This window comes from Simochromis diagramma, unplaced genomic scaffold, assembly GCF_900408965.1.
Source record: "Simochromis diagramma unplaced genomic scaffold, fSimDia1.1 OVJJ01000208.1, whole genome shotgun sequence".
NCBI classification, from domain to species: Eukaryota; Metazoa; Chordata; class Actinopteri; order Cichliformes; family Cichlidae; genus Simochromis; species Simochromis diagramma.
Genome location: NW_024386789.1, coordinates 2221690 through 2245246, shown reverse-complemented (window position 1 = coordinate 2245246; position 23557 = coordinate 2221690). Strand labels below are relative to the sequence as shown.

The 23557-nt window shown below is 39.1% G+C and overlaps 2 protein-coding genes across 6 annotated transcripts in view; both read left to right on the top strand.

Annotated features, from left to right (window-relative positions):
- The first annotated feature begins 2070 nt into the window (after positions 1-2070).
- Positions 2071-4185, top strand: LOC120728423 (peptide Y). The gene is made up of 4 exons (XM_040023301.1): positions 2071-2206; positions 2403-2590; positions 3598-3678; positions 3948-4185. The coding sequence occupies exons 2-4, from the start codon at positions 2403-2405 to the stop codon at positions 3970-3972; spliced, it is 294 nt and encodes a 97-aa protein (XP_039879235.1). The 5' UTR covers positions 2071-2206; the 3' UTR covers positions 3973-4185.
- Positions 4186-4389: 204 nt separating this feature from the next.
- mpp2b (membrane palmitoylated protein 2b) overlaps positions 4390-23557 on the top strand; it is a 47019-nt gene continuing 27851 nt past the window's right edge. Inside the window, exons 1-3 of one of the 5 annotated variants that reach the window (XM_040023299.1) lie at positions 4390-4771; positions 4962-5068; positions 19071-19150. In XM_040023299.1, the coding sequence (XP_039879233.1) occupies positions 19120-19150 (31 nt within the window). In that variant the 5' untranslated portion in view covers positions 4390-4771; positions 4962-5068; positions 19071-19119. The other 4 variants (XM_040023297.1, XM_040023300.1, XM_040023298.1 and 1 more) reach the window with 4 other exon arrangements.

Below are 23557 nucleotides of genomic sequence, written 5' to 3'. Positions count from 1 at the left end.
GCAGGGGAACATCCACTTTAATTTCTTGTTTATTGTCCAAAGCTTTGCAGAGGCTGTCAGGTGGAATTTATGCCTGCGTCAACTTGTTTTTTTGACAAGGGCTTAGGGACAGACAAAGGAAAAACCTTTGTTTTTTACAACTCTATAAAATACAGGAGAGAAGAGTTTTCATGACTTCCCTTGGGAGCCGAGTAGGACAAACATGCTCTTATGTTCTACTCTATGATGACAGCATCTCTGATTCATGTATTATCTCACAAGAGCCTTTAAAATGTTACTGCAAATGTTGACTTTTTGATGTATGTATTGTAGTTGTGCTGTAGTTTTGCTTTTCTTGCATTCTGAGGATGATTTGAAAGCATTCTCTGGAGAATTACCTAACGTAATATCTATGTGGCATTGCACATCTGTGTCATGTTTATCCCCGTGTTTAATCCTAACTAATATCATATAATAAGATTCGGGCAAAATGCATGAAAAAAACCAAACAGATTTATGATTGTTTGCTGACTTTGTGAATATCAAGCTAACCTTTGGGTTGCAAAATCAACAAGGAGTTGCAAGTATCCCCTACAGCTTAATTCTTACACAACAATTCAACAATGAAAAAATGCAGAGAAACAAAAAACATTTACCATCTGCACACCTCCATCTTGTGCAGCTTGCACACAAACCTCAACAAAGGCACTGCAGGATGCCTTCAGGCATCATGAAGTGAACAGCGAATTGTGAAGATCCAAGATACGCTGGAGCTGCTTCACGGGTCACACACGTGAGCGTTTAACAGTCAGCCTCAGCACTCAATACCTGAAAGGTATCTTGTGAACACAGTGTTTCGGACAGAGTGACATGAGATCCATGCATCACGAAGGTTATGTTATTATTTTCGATGTTTGGTTGGTTCTCCAACACCTCATTAAATCATTTAATTCAAGCATTCACTGAAAATGAAGCACACTGCTGCCACTTACACGTGAGTGCAATGGCCCAAACACTCATGTGTGGCCTATGACCCCTACCCTAACAAAGGTTTTATGGCCATTTGAATAATGCATGCTGCGGTGATTATTCAAAGCAAGCTAAGCATTTTCAGACTAATAATTACACAAGTTAGGACAATTCTAGAAGTCTCTTTTCTTAAAGTAAAGCAGAAATTCCCACAAATCTTTTTTTTTTTTTTATTTGAAGTTTGGCTTCCCAACTCTTATAAGCATGCCATTATTACTTTGTCTAGTCAAATTAAACTCCCAGGTGCCAAAAAAAAGTTTATTAAAAAAATAAAAGTAAATAAAAGATCAAGTGATATAAACTTTCTGATACTGACATAATCAGTTACTAAAGATCTTGTGCTCGGCTCAAAAATTATTTTGGGAAATAGACAACAATGTCTGCAAATTAACAATAATATGCCAGGATTTAGAAAGCTTTGATATTTATGAGATTTGTGGTGTTATTGATTTTGATTTTTTTAAACATGCTATTTAAAAAGAGAGAGAGAGAGTAGGGTGGGGCTCTGGTTTGCTGTTAAAGAATTTTCTTTCTTAACCAAGAAAGAAAGTGAAGGGAACTAAAAATGTATGCAGCAGGATTTATAGTTGCATTGCTGCATCATAGAATGAATTCATTGACATAAATGCAAAGAAATACAGAAAGTTTTCCGCTATGGGAACGAGGCAGTGTAACAAAATAACAGTTCACTGAGTAATCGTGAAATAAAGCAGGACTGTGTGAGAACAGTGATAGGCTACCGAGTTAATATGTAATGTGTGTTAAAATGTTTTCTCTCACATGTTAAACATTATATATCTCACTCCTATTAACACCATGCTATGGTTTCTAAAGAGCAGTTTGTGGTCTTTTCTATATTGTTGCCCTGATGCGCTGTTCGTGGTGCTGAACACACACTGGCTAATCCAACAGTAAAATCAGCGTCTTTTCCCCATAAACCCAATAAAACTTCAGAATTCAGATAAAAGCCAAATATCGGAACCCAGGCACATAAGTTTAGTTTGAGTTTTTTTTTTCGTGGGGGACATAATTACCCCATTTACGCACGGCCACTAAAGCCGGGGGGTGTGGTTAATCGTTAACTCGGTGCGCATCAGATGTCCATCCAGATCATATAAAACCCGTGAACTGAGAGGAGAGAAACAAGAGAGGTGCACTGCCGAGGTGACAGTCAGATCATCAGGAGATAAATCAGACAGTAAGTTATTTCTTACTCTGTTTCTCTGTTGCGTCTTGATTTTTAACTTCACCACAAACACACACACTTCGAAACTTATTGGCACTTTGCGTACTTTCATATAACCTTTGTAATACTCTCTATTCCTGTGAAACAGAGCCTTAGCAGGTTTTGCCTTTGATGTGATCGTTCCTTGCTGTTTCTCCTCTCTCCTCAGATGGCCAACACGCTCAGATCGTGGATGATGCTCGCAGCGCTCGTCGTCTGCATCCTGGTGTGTCTGAGCAGTTTTGCGGACGCCTACCCTCCCAAACCAGAGAGCCCCGGGAGCGACGCCTCACCGGAGGACTGGGCCAAATATCACGCAGCCGTCAGGCACTATGTCAACCTCATCACCAGACAGAGGTGAGTCTCTAAAAGAAAGTTAAAGGAGTAGCGAAAACCCGGGTGTGCATCAGGTTGTTTTCTTAAATAAGCTAATATGTCAGATGGAAAAGGTGAGAAGGAAGAGAAGAAGGCTAATAGATGCTGGATAAACTTGTAGGGATGTGGTACCTCTTCATGCTCTGGTTGGATCAGATACAAAGTCTGTCTCCTTTGATGTGAGGGATTAAAGTCTTGGGCTCAAGGACAGGTTTGCAAGGTTTGCCAAATGGGGCATGGAAGCCCTCCCGTTGTGGCATGACTCAGTCACGTAAGGTTTGTTCAACACTTTAGATCAAGGCTTTTCAGATGCTGGTGAAGAGTCCAGCTATTTTTCTTTTTCTGCAATCCAGACAGACTGTGATGCTTCTGTTGATACTCCAGATCTTCTAATACACATTCTGGAACACCACAGATTTTTATTCATTTTCCTTGTTTCCTGACAGGTGAAAGTCATAAATATTCAAAGTTAGATTTTTACATGTCTGGGTGCTTAGGTGTAGTAGATGGATGCTGAGTATAGTCAATAATGTCATTAAAGGTAATTAAAAGAGCTGAATCTACTATTGAACTCAAAGGGCTTAACAATGCAGCCTCTCCTACCTTAAATAAAAGCAGGTTTGCTCTTCAGCGGCCAGGCATTGATTTTCAGTAAAGAGACTTCAGTACTATAGTCAGAGCTGACTGGTATGTTTGCCTTGTTGTACAGTGGGCAGTGAACCTGAAAATCCTCCTTTGCACTCAGACAGCTGCAGAACTGATATGCAGACTGCAGAGACCAAAGAAAGAACAAGCTCTCAGAGACTCAACATGCAGCATTCAGCTGACCTGCCTGGTTCTTATGTTGAAAGTCATAGTGAGGCTCATGGTATCATACCAGAGCACTTGATGAAATGCTAATGCTTAAGAGCAGAGAGAGTTATCACGTGAGTAAGAACCTCTAATATTTAGTCGTACTTGTTAAATATGCTGGTGTGGACTTTCTTCAGGTATGGGAAGAGATCAGCCCCTGAGGAGGCGGTGGCCTGGCTGCTGTATGGAGGAAATTCAAACCAAGACACTGAGCCACGGTGAGTAACATGCCATGATGCCTAGAAGAATTTTTTTTAATGTGAAAAAATTGAAATAGGTGTATCAAATTCACTAGGCAGGCTAATAACCAATATTGAATAAGAGCCCCATTACCAGAAAGCAACAGTTAATTAATACTCAGACTAAACCGACTATATTATTGAACTATGAGAAATCTTTTAGCGCTTTTGCAAACCACTTATTAAGATGCAAAAAAAAGTTCAAGTAATGTAACCATTTTTTAAAACTATCTCTATTTTCTTAACAGCTCTGACTACGTTGACCAGTGGTAAACACACAATCCCACACTACCAAAACATCCTCAAGAAGCAACCTGCTTGGGATCCAGTGATGCCATATGTTTAATTATATGATAAGCATGTATGTCTATTTGCTTCACTATGTTTGTTTGCCCTTCTAAGTACATGTAATAATTCTTCTCCCAAATGTGTAAATAATTTGTATTGAAATCAAATTTACAATAAACACCTCTGTGAATTTAAAGTATTACACCGACCAATGTGTGCTTTTGTAATCCTGCATTGTTATTATTATCATTATTATTATTAGTTGTAATAGTGGTGGTAGTAATAGGAGGATGGGAGTAAGAGTATTTGTAGCAGCTGCACTGTAACTGCAATGACTTTGATTGCCGCTAGGTGTCACTATATAACTAGAAAACGCACATTTCCAAGTTCTGCTCTCCTATTGCTGCTCGTGCATGGGTTCACATCGACGGCAGTGGACAGGCTTTAACTTCACACAGGGGCACGAGCCCAAAACACGCGTTTGCCATCACAAAGCCTTCTTGGACGTCCTTTGGAGGGGAAACAAGACCGGTGCTTAATATCCGGCAGCCTATTGGCTTTTAATCAATGGATCCATTTCTATTAGCACGCGAGCCCTTTTATGTGCTGTCTCGTTAAAGATAGCAGTTTGTGTGGGTAGCTGCTGGTTTTGTGAAAGTGACTGCACAGAGGGGGGAAAAAGGCTGCCGAGCTCCAGCAACTGTCAGTCTGATATCTCACACCTTCTTCGTCTTCTTCCTGCATCTCATATCGAGAGGGCGTCCGGATAAAGGTGACCGGGCAGGTGAGCACCTCATCCTGTGGTTTATTATTATTTTTCACGCGGTGTTTAGTTTTTAGCGGCAGTGGGTAGTATTAATACCGTTAATCGAAGCAAAGCCTTTCCCAGCGGCATAGTCTACCTTCCCCACTCGCCAGGTGTCTACTGTTACAGGCTACGTTCAGTCTTCATTACCCCGTTCTTGTCATTAAAGCTACCCTACCCTCTACAAAGAAGTCCAGCTATTTCACTCCTTGTCTTTATGAGCGCTTCCGAGGGGGAGAGACCGTGCTGCCATTAGGAATTCCTGTTAAAATCCAGGTAATGTCGTGGAGTCGTTTCTCGAGGTTACGCTCATTCGCTTGAGGAGGCAGAGGGGGGGGGGCTAATGCAATTTTTATTGAGCTAGCCTAATTGGCCTCAGGCTACACGCTGTTTGCATCTGTGTAAAGTCAGAACAGGCAAACAGTATTGCTCTGTATGGCAACCCTAGGCAGAATTATTGTCTTTTTTTGTACAATGAAATGATTTGTTGGGAACATTGGTAACATACTGGATTCGATGCTATTGCGCATGCCCGTATAGTGGGGATAAGTGCAGGTGTTTGAGCGCGTGAGGACTACCCAACTAACAATACGCCTGATTTGTAAATAAAGAGCAATAAGAGAGAAGATGGACAATAAAAGGTTCATTTGGGCATAGAGCCGCAAAGTAATCTATAATGTGAAATATTTTCGTTATATTAGTCTAAAAAGTACTGCTAGTGTCTTCTATTTAAAAACATTAAAATGACCTTTGTTTCTGATTTAGCCTGCACATTATTATTATTATTATTATTATTATTATTATTCCTTTAAGTAGGGACAATGACCATTGCTATTTATTTTACCTCTAAATTAAAATGTAGCAAAATATATAACTACTCCATTGTGTTTAATGATTTTGCCTAAAAGTGTGCCTTCTTTAAAATGTATCTCAGATTGTTCTTCAACAATTTGTAGCTAACAGAGTTTGTCTGATTTATAGATTAGAGGCGTTTCGGTTTGTTTTGATGACAATAAGATTGGATATCCAAAAATTTGACCAAGGTTTTTATTTATTAATCAGCGTTTTACGACATTAATATTTAAAGATGCACTCACTGAAACAAGCATGCATTTGACCGATGTTTATCTTTTGTCCTATGTCCTTTGTCGTATCATCCCTCATACCTGTATGTCAGCTTGCCTCATGTTTCCTGAGATTTCTGGTGTTTGGGGTCCCTGCTCTGCAAATATTTGGACTTTCTGTATTCACTTTGAGCTGACAGCTTTAAATTTGATTTGAGTCTTTGTTTCCTGAGTCCTGCATTTGGATCCATAATCTACTAAAGAGCTTTTTTACTGGGATTAAAGAAACTTCTGCCTTCTTATCAGTTTTATTTTGGAAGTGTGAGGTTTACCATAAATTTCCCAGCTTTGGGGATTGACTAGAAGACTGGCAGTTGTGGCTCCACTTCGACAGAAAGGAGTTCTTTAATCATTTAGCAGCTATGCTTTAAACTTTTATTTATTTTTTTGTTGTTTATATAAAGTGAGAATATATGTCTCCCGCAAGAAAAATGTGAATAAATGTAGTTCTAGGCATTGATTTAGATCAGGAGAAAAATGTCAGCATGCCATAGCCTCGATTTAGTGCATAAACAAACTCTAATCCTTTTGTATTACTCAAACTTTCAGGAGGATTCAAAGAGCTACGTGTGAGTCACAACCAAATACAATAAAAAGTTATTTTATGATACATACAGAATACTCTTAGTCAAACCACCTTCAGTGATTCTCAACTGTGACTCTGTTCAGCTTACTGCTTTCACAGCCCCAGTGGTGAATTACTGCATCAACTAGGAATTCTAATCAATTGTAGCAGGCTAAAAGAAAGGCCCCATCCACGCTTGATTCCACAGGGAGATTAATGAGTCGTGGTTCACATAGCCTCAGCATCTTTTCCCAACCTCTATTCATAAGAAATGACCTGCTCATTACTCTCTACCTGCCACCTCAGCCCCTCCGGCACCAGGCGGCAACTTGCAAAGCTTTAAAAGGGAGCCAAAGTGAAAGTGCCAAAACCTACAGTCACTAGAATCACCACTTGAGGGTGGCTGTAAGAGTGAATCCCTATGGACCCCCCGTGTAAATGCCTAATTTAACAACAGAAATAAACATGTTCACATCTCGGTAAAAAAAAGGTGGACTAGTCGTCTGCTAGGCTACCTGTACTAGACCTCTCTTTTGGAGGACAGAATTGTAGTGCAATGTTCAATTTGAAAGGGTTTTCCTATCAGAACATAATGAAAAGTCATCTGTTCTTTTGCAGGTCCAAATACAACCTCGTGAACAACACATGACATAAAACACATCATTACTTATTTAGCAAAACTGAATACATCCTTCCTGCTTCCATAGGAATTAATGGCATAAATACCAGTCAGGTGCTGCCTTTGATTAAGTAATAATCAGTAAGTTTGATCATCTTTATAAAAGCAAAGGTGTTTGCAGTTTGGCTGGTCTAGAGCATTCAGGTGTGTTTTACCATAAATGCAAGGAAGAAAGATATCAGGCAGTATGTTAGAAAAGCAATGGTTGTCTTCTTGATAAAGAATTTGAAATTTATAATTCTACACATGGAGCAAATTCAAAATAATTGCCAATCTTCTTAGGCATAGCCATCCCAACAAATTCACCTGAAGGTCAGATACTGCAATGCTCAGAGAAACTGCAAGGACCAACCAACTAAGCACTGGAGGTCGGATAGATGTCCAGATCATGTCTATATTGGGTACGGCGGTCCAAACTAAGTCTACAATTTCGACGTCCAGCCATGACCCAACTTAGACGTCAATATGACGTTCAACATTTGAACTTTGGTCTGCATTCCTTCACACATAACTGTTACTGAACAAAAAACATGGCCTCCACCCGCTGGAAACATGTGGCTACATAGTCTATAGAAGCAAAAATAACTTAACCCGCACATGGAGATCGTACGGACGACAACACTAGACGTCCCCTTCAGTGGACCAAAATTAGACGTACAAAAATGACATATAAAAGATGTCACTACAACGTCACATTGGGGAAGAGTGGGCCAAAATTCCTCCATAATGATGTGAGAGACTGATAAAGTCATGCGGAGAATGATTACTTCACATTATTTTGCTAAAAGTGGTTCTACAAGCTCTTGAATCATGGGGTGTACTTAGTTTTATCACACTCTGCTTCTGCATTTAGATTTCTCTTAGGAAAGAGTGTTCTTCCTTTTTCACATGACTGTACCCGTTGGCTGTGTTTACTAAAGCTGTTTTCACACTACTGTTGATGAAGCAACTAGTCATTTTTAATGAAAGCTGCTGAAATGAAGAGACAAACCGAAACGTTACAAAGCTGGCGTCAGATGTTGTTAGCGTACTCCAGAGCTGTACTAGAAGTATCTGTATTGCGCTGTAATTTTAATATTTTTACGCATGCCATACTGTATTGCGTTATACTTGATAAATGCTGATATTAGTCAGGCTAATGTAAGTTATTTTGTGTAAAACATTTGGGTTCAATGAAACGCCCACAATTATATTCCATCACGACAAAAAGAAAAAGTGATCCTTTAATGAAATCCAGCCAGGGTGCTGATTGTTAAAGCTCCCCCTGGGTAGCTCACAGCACTTTGCCTAAGCCCTTTACCCTTTCACTGATACATACATGACATTTAAGTCTAATTACAATCTCTGTCACCATGGAGAAAAGGAAGACTCGTAACACTTAAACCACAGGTTTTCAAATGATATGCAGTGATTGCACTCAATTGTAGTCATGTTGCTTTAAAATAGAAAATTGGTTGTTTTTTGGGGGGTTTTGTGCAAAGCAGCATAAAGCCAAATACAAAGCAAAAGACAGGAGATAATGAACTTAATTGAACTATTTGAGAATCACAAACTGTCTCGTGGCAGAAATGGCCATGGGGTCTGAAAGCTGTTAGCTGATTGTTAATCATTTACCATCTACAATTAGATTTTTAAAGCCCCGTTAAGATAAAGTTTCATTATCAACCTCAATCTCTTCAACGGAAAACTACATCTGGTGTTCTTTTCCATGTTGTTTCTTCATGCAGCCAAACTGTTGTACACTGGGTGTATTAATATGCATGTGGGGAGCAGAGCACACTTTTATTTTGAATCACTCAACAATGATTTAAACTGGTTTTCAGTTTAACTTTTCCTTCAAAAGACCTCCACACACTATCATGATATGTATCAGTATTTGTAGTGAGTTGAAAGTTAATATGATCATCAGAAGGTGATGTTAAGGACACTTCTTCCATTTTTTTCAGGAAAGAATGAACATACCAATGTTCTCCTAGAAGATTTCATGAGACCTGCTAAGCTATAATATGTTTTTTCTGTAAGAATAATCAAAATGAATCTATGTCGGTTAGAGAACTTAAAGTTTTAAAGTATGCTTGTTCGAAGTTGTATTGCTGTGCTTTTAGCAGCAGATGTTACAACTTCATCACATCTTAAGGAGTCAGCACATAAAGCCACTACTGTGTGATAGCATATCAGTAGTGGAAAGTGAAGATAGAGCACTGGCCAGAATTTAATTAAACATACATCAGGTCATATTTGTTGCTTTGCAAGTAATTCATTTATACTTGCTACTTTATACAAATAATTTAAATAATGCATATAGCTTAATTGTTGTTTATAAGCTTGAATGTATCTTGTTGAAATCAGATTACATACTAATAATTATTTTCATACCTATATCTCGTATTCTTACAGCTCCCTGCTTTAGTTTACTTTATTTATTATTTTTATCTTGGCTGCATGTCGTAGGCCGGGGGAAACAACATTTTGATCCTGTGTATGTTCTGTGCAGAATTGACAATAAAGTTGACTTTGAGTTTTCCATTTTTCTATGCGTACTTATTGGTCTGGTTTGTAATGATCATAAAATGAGCGTTGGCGTGTGCTCATCATTAGGTTTATTTATAGCATAATAATGTCATAAGCTAGGGTCATGGGCGGTTGTGTCATTAACGTTATATTGATTACTTTTACATGTACAAACTGATAAAGAAAGAACATCATGAAATGCAAAATGATGGGAAAGCTTGAAATATCACTTTGCTACACACTTGTAGCACTTGTATCCTGTCAAAAGGTGCTGATCATCATCTTATTAGTCATTAGACTCCCACGTTAGGAAGGTGTGGTTGGGTAATATGGTCAGTGCTGTGACACAGTGATTCCTCAGCTCAAACACTTGTATTTGGTGGTGAATGCGATTAATTTGTTCTGGATAGGATTGAAACTCTCATTATTGTGAAGCATAGTCAAACAATGATTACAAAACCGCTTTCTTCAGTACGTCAAACATTGAAATAATGTGTGAGTTTTGATGGATCATGAGTCAGAAGAGCTACTACGTCACTGACACTTTGGTTTTTATTAAACAGACTGCTGCTCCTGGTATTCCAATGCTAGCATTACACAGTAGTGGAAATATATGGAAGGCTAAAGTTATTTCAAGATTGCAAAATATCAGATATTTTTATTAGCTCCAAAATATGTGATGTCATTGTGCCTTTAAAGTGTGATTTGTACATTATAAAGCACATATAATACACTGACTCTATGTGGAAAACACAGAAACATACACATATTAGTGAAATTGCACTTATTTGTTTTAAAGACAAGCAGGGCTTTTCATCGTCTGTTTTTTAGATGAATGGCCCATTAACGTTCCGAGAATGTGCTTGTCTTTATTTACACTAAAAGATAGGGAACATTTTTGGAGTTTATTATTACTGTTATTATTATTAGCCCACTTTAAATCAAGTTTGACTTCATATGAAGCAATAACCTTGAGTTTAATATTCCTCTGGAGAGTTATTTTGGGGTAAACTGTGCCTCCTATATAAATAAATGAGAAAAGACCCATAACTTTTGTTTTGTCCAGTGAAATCCAGCTAAATATATTTAAGTTGTGTGGTGACTTTGTCCAAAAAGCAGGCTTAAATATCCTATTTTTTTCCTCATCTGGTTCATCCCAACAGTTTACTTAACTAATCTCATGCTAATTCACATTAGATATACAATAAAAATAACAGTACAGCCACCTAAAGTTTTTTACAGTCTACTTTTTAGTTGTTTTTTGAACAGATCAATAGTAAAATCTAAACTAAAAAGCCCCAAAGATAACCAAAAGCTCCTTCTCTTTTATGACACATGGTACTACACATCCTTGAATTGAGATGTCTATTCAAAAGATATAATGCTGCTAAGGTATGACATTCAATTGTCCCGATTGACTTCATATTTTACAAAGTTTAAAGAAATATCTCCAGACTTTTACAAATGTATTTGTTTTTTCTTTCAGTATAAATGTCATTCTTCCTGTTAGAAGGTCAAGTATAATTTGTGTTTTGTGAAACATGGCTGATAATATTTTATCCCCAGCACAATGTTATTAGCTTTTTGCATTTAAAAGACAATTTTCAATGATGTCCAGTTTTTAATTACCGTTGTCTTTCTGTATACAAAGCAAGCAGAGGTAGCACTGGGTCTAATTAACACTTTTTTTTTTTTACATTGCTCCCTTCCTAGAATGTTTCAATTAGAGATGCAACAACTGTCGTTTTCTTGGCTGATTCCAGCTTCTGATGTTTATTTATTTATTTATTTATTTATTTATTTTTGTACACATGACCTGCCAATAGCAATTTCTGCCAATTTCATTTTTCTTTGTAAGAGCTATAACTGACCGGATAGGCAATCTCCCCCCCCCCCAAAAGAAAATAAAATAAATTAAAGAAATGATTAAACTTAACAATCTTCTTAAACTGCTGTAGGTTACAGGAACTTCTCTTGCTTAAACAACTGGAAAAAAGCGCTCTGCTAATGAAAAAAGATACCAATAACTAAATAAATATAAGCTGCTGTACGCCCACCTTTACCTGACATATTTTACCCTATCAAACAAAAGCAGGTCCAACTGATTTATATAACAAAACAGCTGTCGGGTACATACATTATTTTTCAGTATGCTTATAACTTCATTAGATAACATGTCGCCAATACTTTTCTCTTTTTCACTCATAACTATTTTGATCCTTTGCTCATACCGAGGCTCTTGGCTAGCTTTAGCCACTTCTTTGTTTAAAATGACCATGTTCAGTTGTGCAAAAGCTTGTCTCATTAGGTTTGTGTATTTCAGGTCCCCCCACAGTTTACTTTGGTCAAGTTTGTGTCACGGTGAGGCTCTATCATGCTAGTGACATTTTAGCGTGTGGGTGCGAGTATGCATGCCGTGATTTCCGTGTGCTGCATGTGCACGTGTTGTGTAGACATGAAACAGACTTTTAATTGTAATTATAGGAAGCCGACTGGCTGCCCGCCTGTCTGGGAAAACTGACCGATCCAGTCCCTGGCCGGTTGATCGGCGCATTTCTCATTCGAATCCATTAACCTGCATCTTTACAACAGCAACAAGAAACATAGATATTATCTGTCACTAAACAACTGACTGTTGTGAAGCCCAGCTGCATGCATGTGTGAGTGCGACAACATGATTGTCTCAAACAGTATGTTTCTTTGTTTGGCTGGCTCTTTGTAGTAATGGCTGTTATGTAATTGTCCCATAGATTTATTTGTGGTTTGTTTTGGTGTCATGTGTCCTTTACAAGCTTAATTTTGGCTGGTGAGATCTGTCAAAATGTATTTCCAGGCTGTTGTGTGAATACTTTTGAAATATAAAGCTAATCTGAAATCATTTCCACAGACAAAGAGCAAAGCTGAGTTGAAGTGTAGCTCAAACACTGTAATAGACCCAATTTTAGCTCCAACTTATTATTATTTTACGCATTTTCCCTTGTTGCCATGGCAAAGCGCCGGGGAACAGAAAAAGAGCTGCTCACGGTTGTCTTGGATACGACAGTTTTCCCTTGTAAAGTAATGAGAGGAGCTGAACCTGTGGGAGCACAGGGTTATTTTTAGGCGTGACGCCAGCCTGCATGTGTGGATTAAGACTTGTTTGGTTGCTGGTGCTTGTGTGCTCGCATGTGTATCTGTATGTGCAAGCATGTGTGCAGGCTTTAATGCAGCCTCACTGTGAGAACACCTCAAGGCGTTTTACACTTGGCGTACAAACACCTGAGCCGCTGCTTGTGTCATTGCTCCAGGCCAAAGTGTCCTGGAGCGTGCAATTTCAGGAAAATTGGACACAGGCTTTCTTTCCAGTTGTATGCCATATATCTGCAAGCACTACCTTAAAGGAAATGGAGTTAATAATAAATTTATCACAGTGCATTGGGTTCACACAAGTGTAGGCTTACAGTCTGCGCAACAAAGAATTCCCTGAATGCAGAATTAAGAATTCCCTTCAACTCTAGGGATATTTTTAACTGACCTTTGCCCTTTTTATTCTGTGTTGCAGCAATCTCCAGAATAATGTTGTTCCACTGGAAATGTTGAGTAAGCTATATTAAAATGAATATAATTTTTTGTGTACGTCGACCACAAGAACCAAACCTGCTGCTGGCCTCTTGTTTTGGTGAACTGACAGTTGATGTAGAGATGATAGCAGGCTGGCAAATGTGATGTCATGACAGCTGCTCTCTTCCTGCAATACAGTGAGCAAGATGGAGATCTGCATGAGCGTGTGTGTGTGAGCTGACTAATGTGGACCCAGAGGGAAAAACCACTCAGAGAGCAGAGATAGTTTAGATGCTGCGATACAGTATTACAGTGGAGACACACTGACCCACAAGCTGCATGCAGGGTCTCTTGTAGCTTGTAGTAGAAAGGCAGTTGGTGAGAAATGCTAATTTTGAACAACTTCACCCTTAATAGTATTTTTGAGAAATACCTATTTTATCCTTGATTGTAGAGCTTGATTACTGGTTACATGTAACAGGCTATTCTCTCTGAAAATGGCACCAATTACCAAGAAAATGCCTCGACTGGTTATGACCGCACCATCATTGACTCTCGACTAATTTACCCTATTAATATTACAAAAGGCAGAATAGCAGAGTAAAAAGCTCAAAAGGTTCGGCTCTCTTCCCGGCATCCTGTCCTTCCAACCCTCCTGGTGTGTTGGTATCTTGCATGCCAAGGTCTGCTGCAGTCGGCTTTGACTTCCTAGCTGCTGTGTGGTCTTTGCATACTTTTAACAAGCGCCGTCATTTCTCAGTGCAAACATGGGATGCCTCGGATAAGCTTGGGGGGCTTGGTATGTGGTATTAAGGACCTGATCCACTCGGATCAGAGTTTTGCAAAAGCCATGAGTTCTTTAGCATCTAAGAATGTGTTTTACTGTTACACTTTTAGAAACACGGCCTGTAGGTGTTCCCATCAGAAGTGCAAAGTATAAAAAAAATTACAAAAATTAAAAAATAAGTGAGAAAAAAAAAGGGAAATTTAACCATCTAAATAAAAGATTCAGGGGAAAAAAATGAACAATTACAAATCCCAGTAAACGAAACAGGATACACAGGCTGGTTAATTAATATCTCAGCCCCAAATGTCACATTTTAGTCGATAACAGAGAGGGACTCTCAACCATATTTCAATTTAATAATTAATTGGTGGACACAGGCTTTTCAGTCAAATGCCATTAGAAAGGACAGTGTAAAGCTTCTGGTAGTGATGTTAACTTTCGGTTGTGTGAATATTGGGACCCCAGTAGCTGAAAATATTGAGATTTCTAACATGTGTTTGACATTGTAAAGGGGGTGTATTTAAACCTAACTGACAGCAGAACTCAGCAGAAAACTAAGTAAAAATAAAAAATTCAAAACTTCTAATGAGGTGGAAATGAATGAATTATTCAGAGGAGAAATAAGCTAGAACAGTGGAACCCCGACTTACGAAATTAATTCGTTCCAGAGAGTCAAAGATTTCGTAAGTCGAAGCACCCATCGCGCCTTTTGAGTGAACAATAGACTATAGGCTAATTGCTAACTGCAACAACAATACGTCGTTCAAGTGGAACAGCGAAGTGCAAGTACGAAAGCCACATGATGGTTGTCACATGATTCGGAAGGCATTGTGGGCATTGTGGGCTCAGCCAATCAGAGCCAGCGGATTTTGTTACACAGGCATTTTGTCGTAACTCGGGCAGAAATATTGCCGTTAAGTGCCTTCGTAACTTGAATTTTTCGTTAAATGGGGTATTCGTAAGTCGGGGTTCCATTGTTTAACCTTTAATTTAAGGTTAAACAATGTTTACAGTTATAGTGAAGGGAATTTGTGGATTTGAGTTATATCAGTTATTATTGGGACAATTATCGGGCAGGCATTATACTAGTTTAGTACTGACTTAATATATTTTTTATATTTTTTCACTTTTCAAAATGATTCTTTTCAATTGTGTTCCTCAGGGTTTAAGAGGTATGAGTGAGGGGATCCACCTTCCTCTTGCTTCTTTAGTATCACTACTTGCAGGTCTAAGTAGGGCAGATCTTAAAGTTTGTAACTTTTTTTGTGATGGCAAGACAAAAGAGGGTCTGATAAAGAGGTAACACAAGGTAACACAGATTAAGCATAACATTCTGACCACAGACAGTTAATAACACTGATTAACTTTTCATCATGGAACCTTTTAGCCGGTCGGTATGTTAGAAAGTGAAAATTTTGTCCTCGAAGTTGATGTGTTAGAAACAGGAAAACTGTGACGAATTTAACGAGTTTGAAAAGCGCCAAATTGTGATGGCTAGGCGTCTGGGTCAGACCATCTCCAAAACTGCAGCTCTTGTGGGGTGTTTCTGGTCTGCAGTGGTCCAAGGAAGGTACATAGTGAGTATGCTATGTCTTCTAATGATACTGCCTAGGGGAAGCATGTATAGTGTAAACAGAATTGGTCCTAGCACCGAACCCTGTGTAACTCCATAATTAACCTCAGTGTGTGAAGAGGACTCTCCATTTACATGTACAAATTGGAGTCTATTAGACAGATATGATACAAACCACTGCAGCGCAGTACCTGTAATACCTACAGCATGTTCTAATCGCTCTAATAGGATATTATGGTCAACAGTCTCAAACGCTGCACTAAGGTTTTAAGAGGGAGATTCAGCTGTGTGCTAAATCTGCAGCTATGAAATCATCCAATCACAGAATAGATATGATACATTGGAGCTTCTTCCTTAATACTGTCATCAACAATATTCATATGAATCACAAATCCAGAGAACAGTCCTTTTAGTGAGCAAAAGAATAGATTTGTTTCTCACCGAGTCAATAAAAATAGCTTAATACTTTAAATACAAAATGTAATAACTTTAAATTTTAAATCTGTGATACTACTTGAACAAGGGTTATATAGCGATATAAAAACTATAAAAGGGAGGAATAATGCCAGATTTGAATTAAATTGTCAAGCTACGTCTTTCAGTGGTTAATTTGAAAGTATTTCAGAATAAGGCTTTTTATTGTCTTCTTTTATTGTCTTCTTTTCATATTAAACCACAAAATTGTCCTTGCTAAGTAATTGAGCAGACTGCTAAATGAATTGGTATATTCAGATAAAATTGATGTCATACCAAAAAATTATTTTTTGTACTCTGTGACGATTATTGAAGATCCTTTTTTTCATCCAGCCCTTGTGTACTGCTCCTCAGATCAAATACTGCCCTCCAGTTATATTCAATCCACAAAGAGGAATGAGACAAGACCTTTGTCCGTGCAGTCAAGCAATCTAATGAGAATATTTTCCATCTGTGGTTCATTATTATGTAAATTACTTTCAAATATACAGTTTTGGACACTTCTGGTATCATTACACGTTAGAATTAAATGGCCTGTATTTATATAGCGCTTTACTAGTCCCTAAGGACCCCAAAGCGCTTTACATATCCAGTCATCCACCCATTCACACACACATTCACACACTGGTGATGGCAAGCTACGTCGTAGCCACAGCCACCCTGGGGCGCACTGACAGAGGCGAGGCTGCCGGACACTGGCACCACCGGGCCCTCTGACCACCACCAGTAGGCAACAGGTGAAGTGTCTTGCCCAAGGACACAACGACCGAGACTGTCCAAGCCACGGCTCGAACCGGCAACCTTCCGATTACAAGGCGAACTCCCAACTCTTGAGCCACGATCGCCCCAGTTAAAATGCACCCAGGAACAATTACTAACCGCAAAAAAATAAAAACTGCAAAAGCTTTTCTCTAAAGGCCAGTTACATTCAGTTGGGTTTTATTATTCCAGATGTGATATGATATGGCATGTCTGGGGACAAAGAGAAATAGATTCATTACATAAGGCAAGTATATATGGCCAAAGACCACAGACAGAATCAAAACACGCGGCCCAGTGGAACCAGTCGAACTAATAAAAGCATAATGATATACAGCAGTTTGGTATCATTAGTATATCCAAACAAATCACTCTGACACTTATTCAGATGGAAGAGGTAGGTGTGGTGGTAACACAGTAATCCCAAGCTCCCTATATTTTGGTAGATCATAGTTTTTATTGCAGCGTATGCCTTCGAAGTAGGCCAAAAAGCACAGTGGGGTCACATTAATAGTTAATAAGCTGAATCTTCAATCTGTGCCCTGGGATATGTTGATAAAATGCTGAGGCACAAAACTGCAGACGATATCTGAGCAAATATGATTTGGGAATATTTTGATCTCAGTGCAGAGAATGAAATGAGTAAGATTAGATACCGCTGGGCTTAAAGACATCTTTATGTTTGTGCTCACTGACAACTGATAGGCTACAAGAAACTGCTCTGAGTATCTTTGTTATTGGAAATTTCAACCTAAGGGGAAGTTAAAAAATATCATTTGCTCAGTAGTGGTAAAAGATAAAGGTTTTTGGCTCATTCAGCTGAAGGACAAATGAGCGAGGCATCCAACATCCGTCTGTTCGTCCATCCATAGTTGACAGGAATCGCAACTCCTCTTTGAGTATGGGTCTGATTTTAGTAGACTGATCTGGTATTATTCTGGTATTTATTTATGCACACACACAAAAAGGTAGACGTAGCCACTGTGACATTACTACCTCAGCATCAGCATTATGGCCACACTGTCTTGGGTCTTTGGTACCAGAACTGATTAGATTTAGATGGCATTGCTCCAAGGACCTTATGGATGCATCTCACAGATTCAGATGCTGATTACAAATAAAATAGAGACTGCAGACTTCTCAGACTGACTGTTAGTGCAGTCAGTGATGTACACAGATCCAAAAGGCACCAAACCCCAAACCCAGGTCAGAGGTCCAGTTTGGTCATTTGAGTTAGTTTGGGTGAAGCCTATCAGAGAGCTGAAAACTTCCTGGAAGCTGCTGCTTGAATTTCTTTTTATTTTTTTGTAACCCTGACAGAAAACATTCATAATGTAGCATTTTTTTGAAAAGAAGCATCATCTCATCCACGTGACAATAAGGCTAACATGGGATTTTTATGTTGCCAGACACAGACATTTACCCTGCGGTGACATTGCTCGCTTTTGACCACTACAGCATTTATTCCACTAAGGATAGCTATTGTCATGACAACCAGGAATTAGCATCCTTGGATAGTGCTGCCTGTCTCCTATCAGCAACGCTCTCTTCTTCCTCACCATTGTTCCCTCTCTCTTTAACTCCCTTGCATACGTTTTAGTTTCCTCCTGCCTTTTCTCCTCCTCTTACATTTTCAGTTTCTCTATAGACACGATTCCCATTCATTGTTGTGCTGAGTTTATGTTCCCCCTCATTCGCCATGTCATTTATTTACTTTTCACTGTTTGTATTTTCACAAATTCTCCATGACTTGAGGAGCCAATTTTAGATCCCAGAACAATAGATCGTTAATCCTGCAGTCTTCTGCCTGCGACGCTTGTTACGTTTTCATGACGATAAATGGATCAATTAGAGTCAGCAGAGATCCTCACTAAGCTAGTGATAACTGGCCTTGCTGAACCCACTTACAAAGTCTTTCCAACTGTTGCTAATGGTATTCCCAACAGATACAATGGCTAAAATTGTTTAGATGTTACCAGGGCAACTAGCTGTTCTGTTTTTAGGTCTTAATAAAGTTAAATACCAATTACTCTGTGTGGGAGCTTGTTAGTGTGAATGTTTAGTCCATTGACTGCGCTTGTGCTAGAAAGGGATTTGTACACTAAGTCTTCTCCTGATCACTCAGTGTTGAGCTTCAACCTAACAACACAACTTTACCCTCCGTCGCTTATTTCATTCCTAATTCTAACCCAGCAGTGGGATAGATAAAGGTTTTCGTTTTTTAATGCATCTACCTTCTCGTTTTGCACTCTCTTTTTTATTGCAGTTGACCTAACAAGTCTTGTGGAGGATACTCAGAAGAACCAGTTTCTAAAATGCCCGTGGCCACATCCAGCTCTGACTCGGGTAAGTGTCTCGGTCTCGCTGTGAAGATTGCGCATGCGTGCGTGCGTGTGTGAGTGAGTGAGATATTGAGAGGAAGAGATTGGTTAGTGATTATTCTTTCAGTCAGTACTTGTATCTCATCTCCAGAGTACTAATGTGACTTAATGAGCTGGCTAACCGAGCGGTAAAACGCCAGTTCTAGATCAGTCATGCTTTAAAGGATTTGCCAAATGCATGAGAGCTGAGTAGTATACATCCGTGTATACATAACTGTGCAAGTTTTCAGATGAACGCACATTTGACACATAAAGTGACTTTTTTATTAAAGATTGTCACTGAAATAGCAGGACGTGGAAGAGATTAACCTCCAAGTGTCGTGTAAGGGTCTTACTTACTTTGGCAGTTAGCTTTTTTTCTGGTCAGCTTTTTTGAACTCTGTAGATCTGTAGTTAGTCGGTGCCTGCTACAATACAATACAGTCATTCATTGGACACTTTATTAGTTACTAGGAATGTCACGATATCAGAAACCAATACCTGTATAACCACATGATTCTCAATATCCAATTTAATAACACATAATGTTTAAGTACATGGGTTGACCATTTTAAAGTCCTTTATTAAAAGGTTGTATTAAAACGCGACAGGGTGGAAGATCATTTATTTAAAATGTTAACATTATACTTGGTTGACTGATGAAATCTTACGATGGTTGCAGATTAAGCAACTAATGTTACAATTATATTATGTTTTTATTAGCATACAATGTTAGCCATTGCTAACATTTTAGCCTGAAGTAAAGTTGATTTACAATAAGAGTGCCAGCTGCATGAAATGAAATGTTAATGCATATTTCAGTAGAACTTAAGGATAACACTTTAGCTGTTGTTACTGTGACAGTTGCTGAGCTTGAGTTTTTTTGAACAGATCTGGATCTTTGCTTTGGTGAATTGAGAGTGTTTCCTCCTTTGGTAGGAAAAAGACCACAGAATGGTTCGCGTATTGTCTTTTGCGCAGCAATCATCATGGCTTGTCAGAGCAGAGCTACCGCAGCTGCACTACCATGGACAAGGAAATATCATGGCGTTTTTTCAGAATTTTGAGATTTGAATTTTACCCTAATTATTGATTTTGGTGACATCATCCATTAGATACACCTGTCTTTTACTGGGTTAGACCCCCTTTTGCCTCCAGAACCGCCTTAAATCTTCATGGCATAGAGTCAACGCAGTGTCGAACACATTTCTCAGAGACTTTGGGTTATGATAGCATCACACAGCATCACTGCAGATTTGTCACCTACCATCAAACCACATCCCAAAAGTGCTTGATTTGAGCAGAGTAAAGTAATGCATGATCCCACTGGAAGTGGAAATGGTCAGCAACAATACTCAGGTAGGGTGTGGCCTAAAACCAATGCTCAACTGGTACTAAGTGGCTCAGAATGTGCTGCAAAATGTCCTCCACACTATTACACCAGCTGGACCAGCCAGAATCACTGATACAAAGCAGGATGGATTCATGCTTTTATGTTGTTTACGTCAAATTTGAACCTTATCATCCAGATGTTGCCCTTGTGAATTGTAGCTTCCTTTTGTCTTATCTGAGAATAGTAGTACCTGGAGTGGTCTTCCCATCTGCTTTAAGGTTCAGAGATGCTCTTCTGCGTACCTTGGTTGTAACAAGTGGTTATTTGAGTTACTGTTGCTTTTCTATCCAGCTCTGAAGCTGTCTATAGTTATCAAGCTGAATCCAGAATAGTAATTTGTGACTGTTTGTGATTAACATAACAAAAGTAGGCATTGTATCCTGTGCAAATGCTTCCACAGAGAAGTGCTGGACTGCGAGGCAAATTTGGCATCACGTGTTTAAAATTGTTCCATTTATATGAAAGTAAATCTGTAATATTCTGACATCAGTCAAAGTATGTTTTCTTGTTTAAACGAGAAAATGTTTTTGCATTAAACAGTAAACTGGCACATAGCCATGTCTCCATGTATTTCCTTTTCACTCATCGCTGAAGACAGAAACTCATGAAAAGGAGAAAAATACATGCATATAACTAAAAAAGGTATATTTATATTTGTAAATAAAACTGTATTTAAGACACTTCACCAGAGTGGTGGAGTAAAAGAAAATGTGTATTTGGTGATGTGAATCACAAATAGAAGAAAAACTTCTGAAGGAAAAAAGACAAAAATAATGTGACAGAGTTAAAAAAAAAAAAAAAAGAAACAGCTGGGCTACAAAAAGGAGGGAAAAAGTGTATAGAAGTTCACACAAGGGAAGCAGACCGTTATACACAGCCACCGCTCATGAGAAATGATCAATAATTTAAAAAAATGTTAAGAATAAAGTTAGTACTCAAAATTAGTTGCGGTGAGGTTTTTAATGGGTAAATTGTATTTGTAAATTAAAAGAAAATTGTTGTGTTGTTGTGTTGTTTGGAGTAATGTGGGTATGCCTGCACATTTACACATGCACACACATGCACATACTGATATATGTGTGGGAAAAAGTGTTTTTTTGTGCGTACACATCATTTTTACATCCAGCCCCACATGTCTGCTAAAGTCACTCCAGTGTTTTTTAACACGGGGCCAAATCTCAAATCCGCAGCCTCAAAGTTATTTGTTATATATGATAGTAAATTCCAGCAGTCAGCTGCCAGAAAAGGAGAGGAAGAAAGAAAGAAAGAGAAGCATTTTATACCAAGAATGTGTGTTGAGTCTTTTGTGTAATAGGCTGTCAGTCAGTCTTGATTTGTGCACTAGCCGAGGGCTGAGACTGGGATGAGTGGCATTTTTAGTAACACGCAGTCGATTGTTTCTCTAAACCAATTTATGTCTTTTTTTACATTTAAAAAGCAGCATTTCCAGCAGGGATATATTTTGTTCAGACGTGGAGAAGGGTGAGAGATGGGTCAGGTTTTATTTGAAACTTTATTTTTTTTTTTAAATTTATGTCAGCGAAGTAGCTCTGATATAAATTTCCCAATGAGATAATTTCACTTGTATTATATTTAAAAAAGTCAAGTCTGTGATTGTTCCTCTGATAATAGTAATGGCAAGCAGTAACAAAATACACAAGTGCGCTCCCTAAGCGCCACCTCTTTGACCACACCTCCTTCTTACAAGCCAACCCTCTGCTACTCTCTCCCCCCACTTGACCCCCATGGGGAAACCTAGACAAGCAAATTTCCTGGCTCCTCTTTACCCTCCTCTTAAGGAAAGCATCACACTTCCCTCCTCTCTTTCTCCTCTCGCGTCCCCCCACCTTCTTTCTTTCCACATGCACCCAGCCCTCCCTCGTCTCCGTTCATTCATGCTGAGGACAAGACGCTCGGCCAGGCATAGCTTATACACATTCACGTCAAGAGCAGGTGGAGAGGGAGGGAGGGGAAGAGCGGCGAGGTGCCGTTAGCGAGGAGTCATTTTGGCGGAAAGAGGAGGGAATCAGGGAGCGATAAGGAGAGAGAGGGAGAGGAAGATCTCTCAGACTGCCTCTGATACAGTATTGGGTGTGTTACTGAGAGAGTGTGTGTGTCCTGTAGTGAGGTGTTGTTCACTATGGCTGGCAGCCTGTTTGGAAGGCTCTCCCTGGAGGAGGGGGACTCAGCCAACTCCCTAGAGGGCCTGGATATCAAGCTGGAGGGAGAAGGTAAGAACACAGGAACTTGCCTGCCGCGAAGCAATATAGGGATTGTTTATAGCAGTTCAGGTGTGTGTGCTGCTTCTAGTTAGGCTGTAATCAGCAACCAATTCAGTGTTATAATGTTGGTGGTTGAGGACCAGTTGGTGTTTGAATTCATACTGTACCTGCTCCTGATGTGCTGCTTCATGTCTCCAGATTGTGATGACGATGAGCAGAGACAGAATGGGACCCAGGGCAGCATGCGATTTAGACGAATCCCAGGCAGCAGAATGCAAAGACATTTATTCACTAGAACACATCATTTCAACACAGAGTCCGTTTTTTTTCTTTTCTCTTTTAATTTACAGAGATTGTGAAAGGAGGAGCTTTAAACTGAGAGAGACCAGTTTAGATGCCACAATAAAAAAAGAAAAAAAAAAACTCAGTGTAAAAGCTAATTTGTTGTACTGGATGATAGTGGCCAGACAATGTTTGCTAGCACAGCATTGAGTGACAAGTACCACACAACCCATTTTTAATACATGGAATTCATTAATACTGGATAAAGTTGTATACCACATAATAATATGTTGCGAGTGTGTGTTCGTATCTATTCACGTGGGTCCCTGTGGTCCATGCATGGGCTGCCTGTCTTGGCTAAACAGTGGATATCAGGTGAGGGGGATAAGAACTGAAACAAGTATTTGATGCTGTCATGTTAAATTAGCAGCATCATTACATCATTGCCAAGTCTAATTTGTGTCACACAGTATACTGTCTTGCAAGATATCCTCGG

Coding starts and splice junctions, on each gene's coding strand:
- LOC120728423 (XM_040023301.1), top strand. CDS start 2,403: ATGGCCAACACGCTCAGATCGTGGATGATGCTCGCAGCGCTCGTCGTC. Junction 2,591..3,597: donor AACCTCATCACCAGACAGAG/GTGAGTCTCTAA, acceptor GACTTTCTTCAG/GTATGGGAAGAGATCAGCCC. Junction 3,679..3,947: donor AACCAAGACACTGAGCCACG/GTGAGTAACATG, acceptor TTTTCTTAACAG/CTCTGACTACGTTGACCAGT.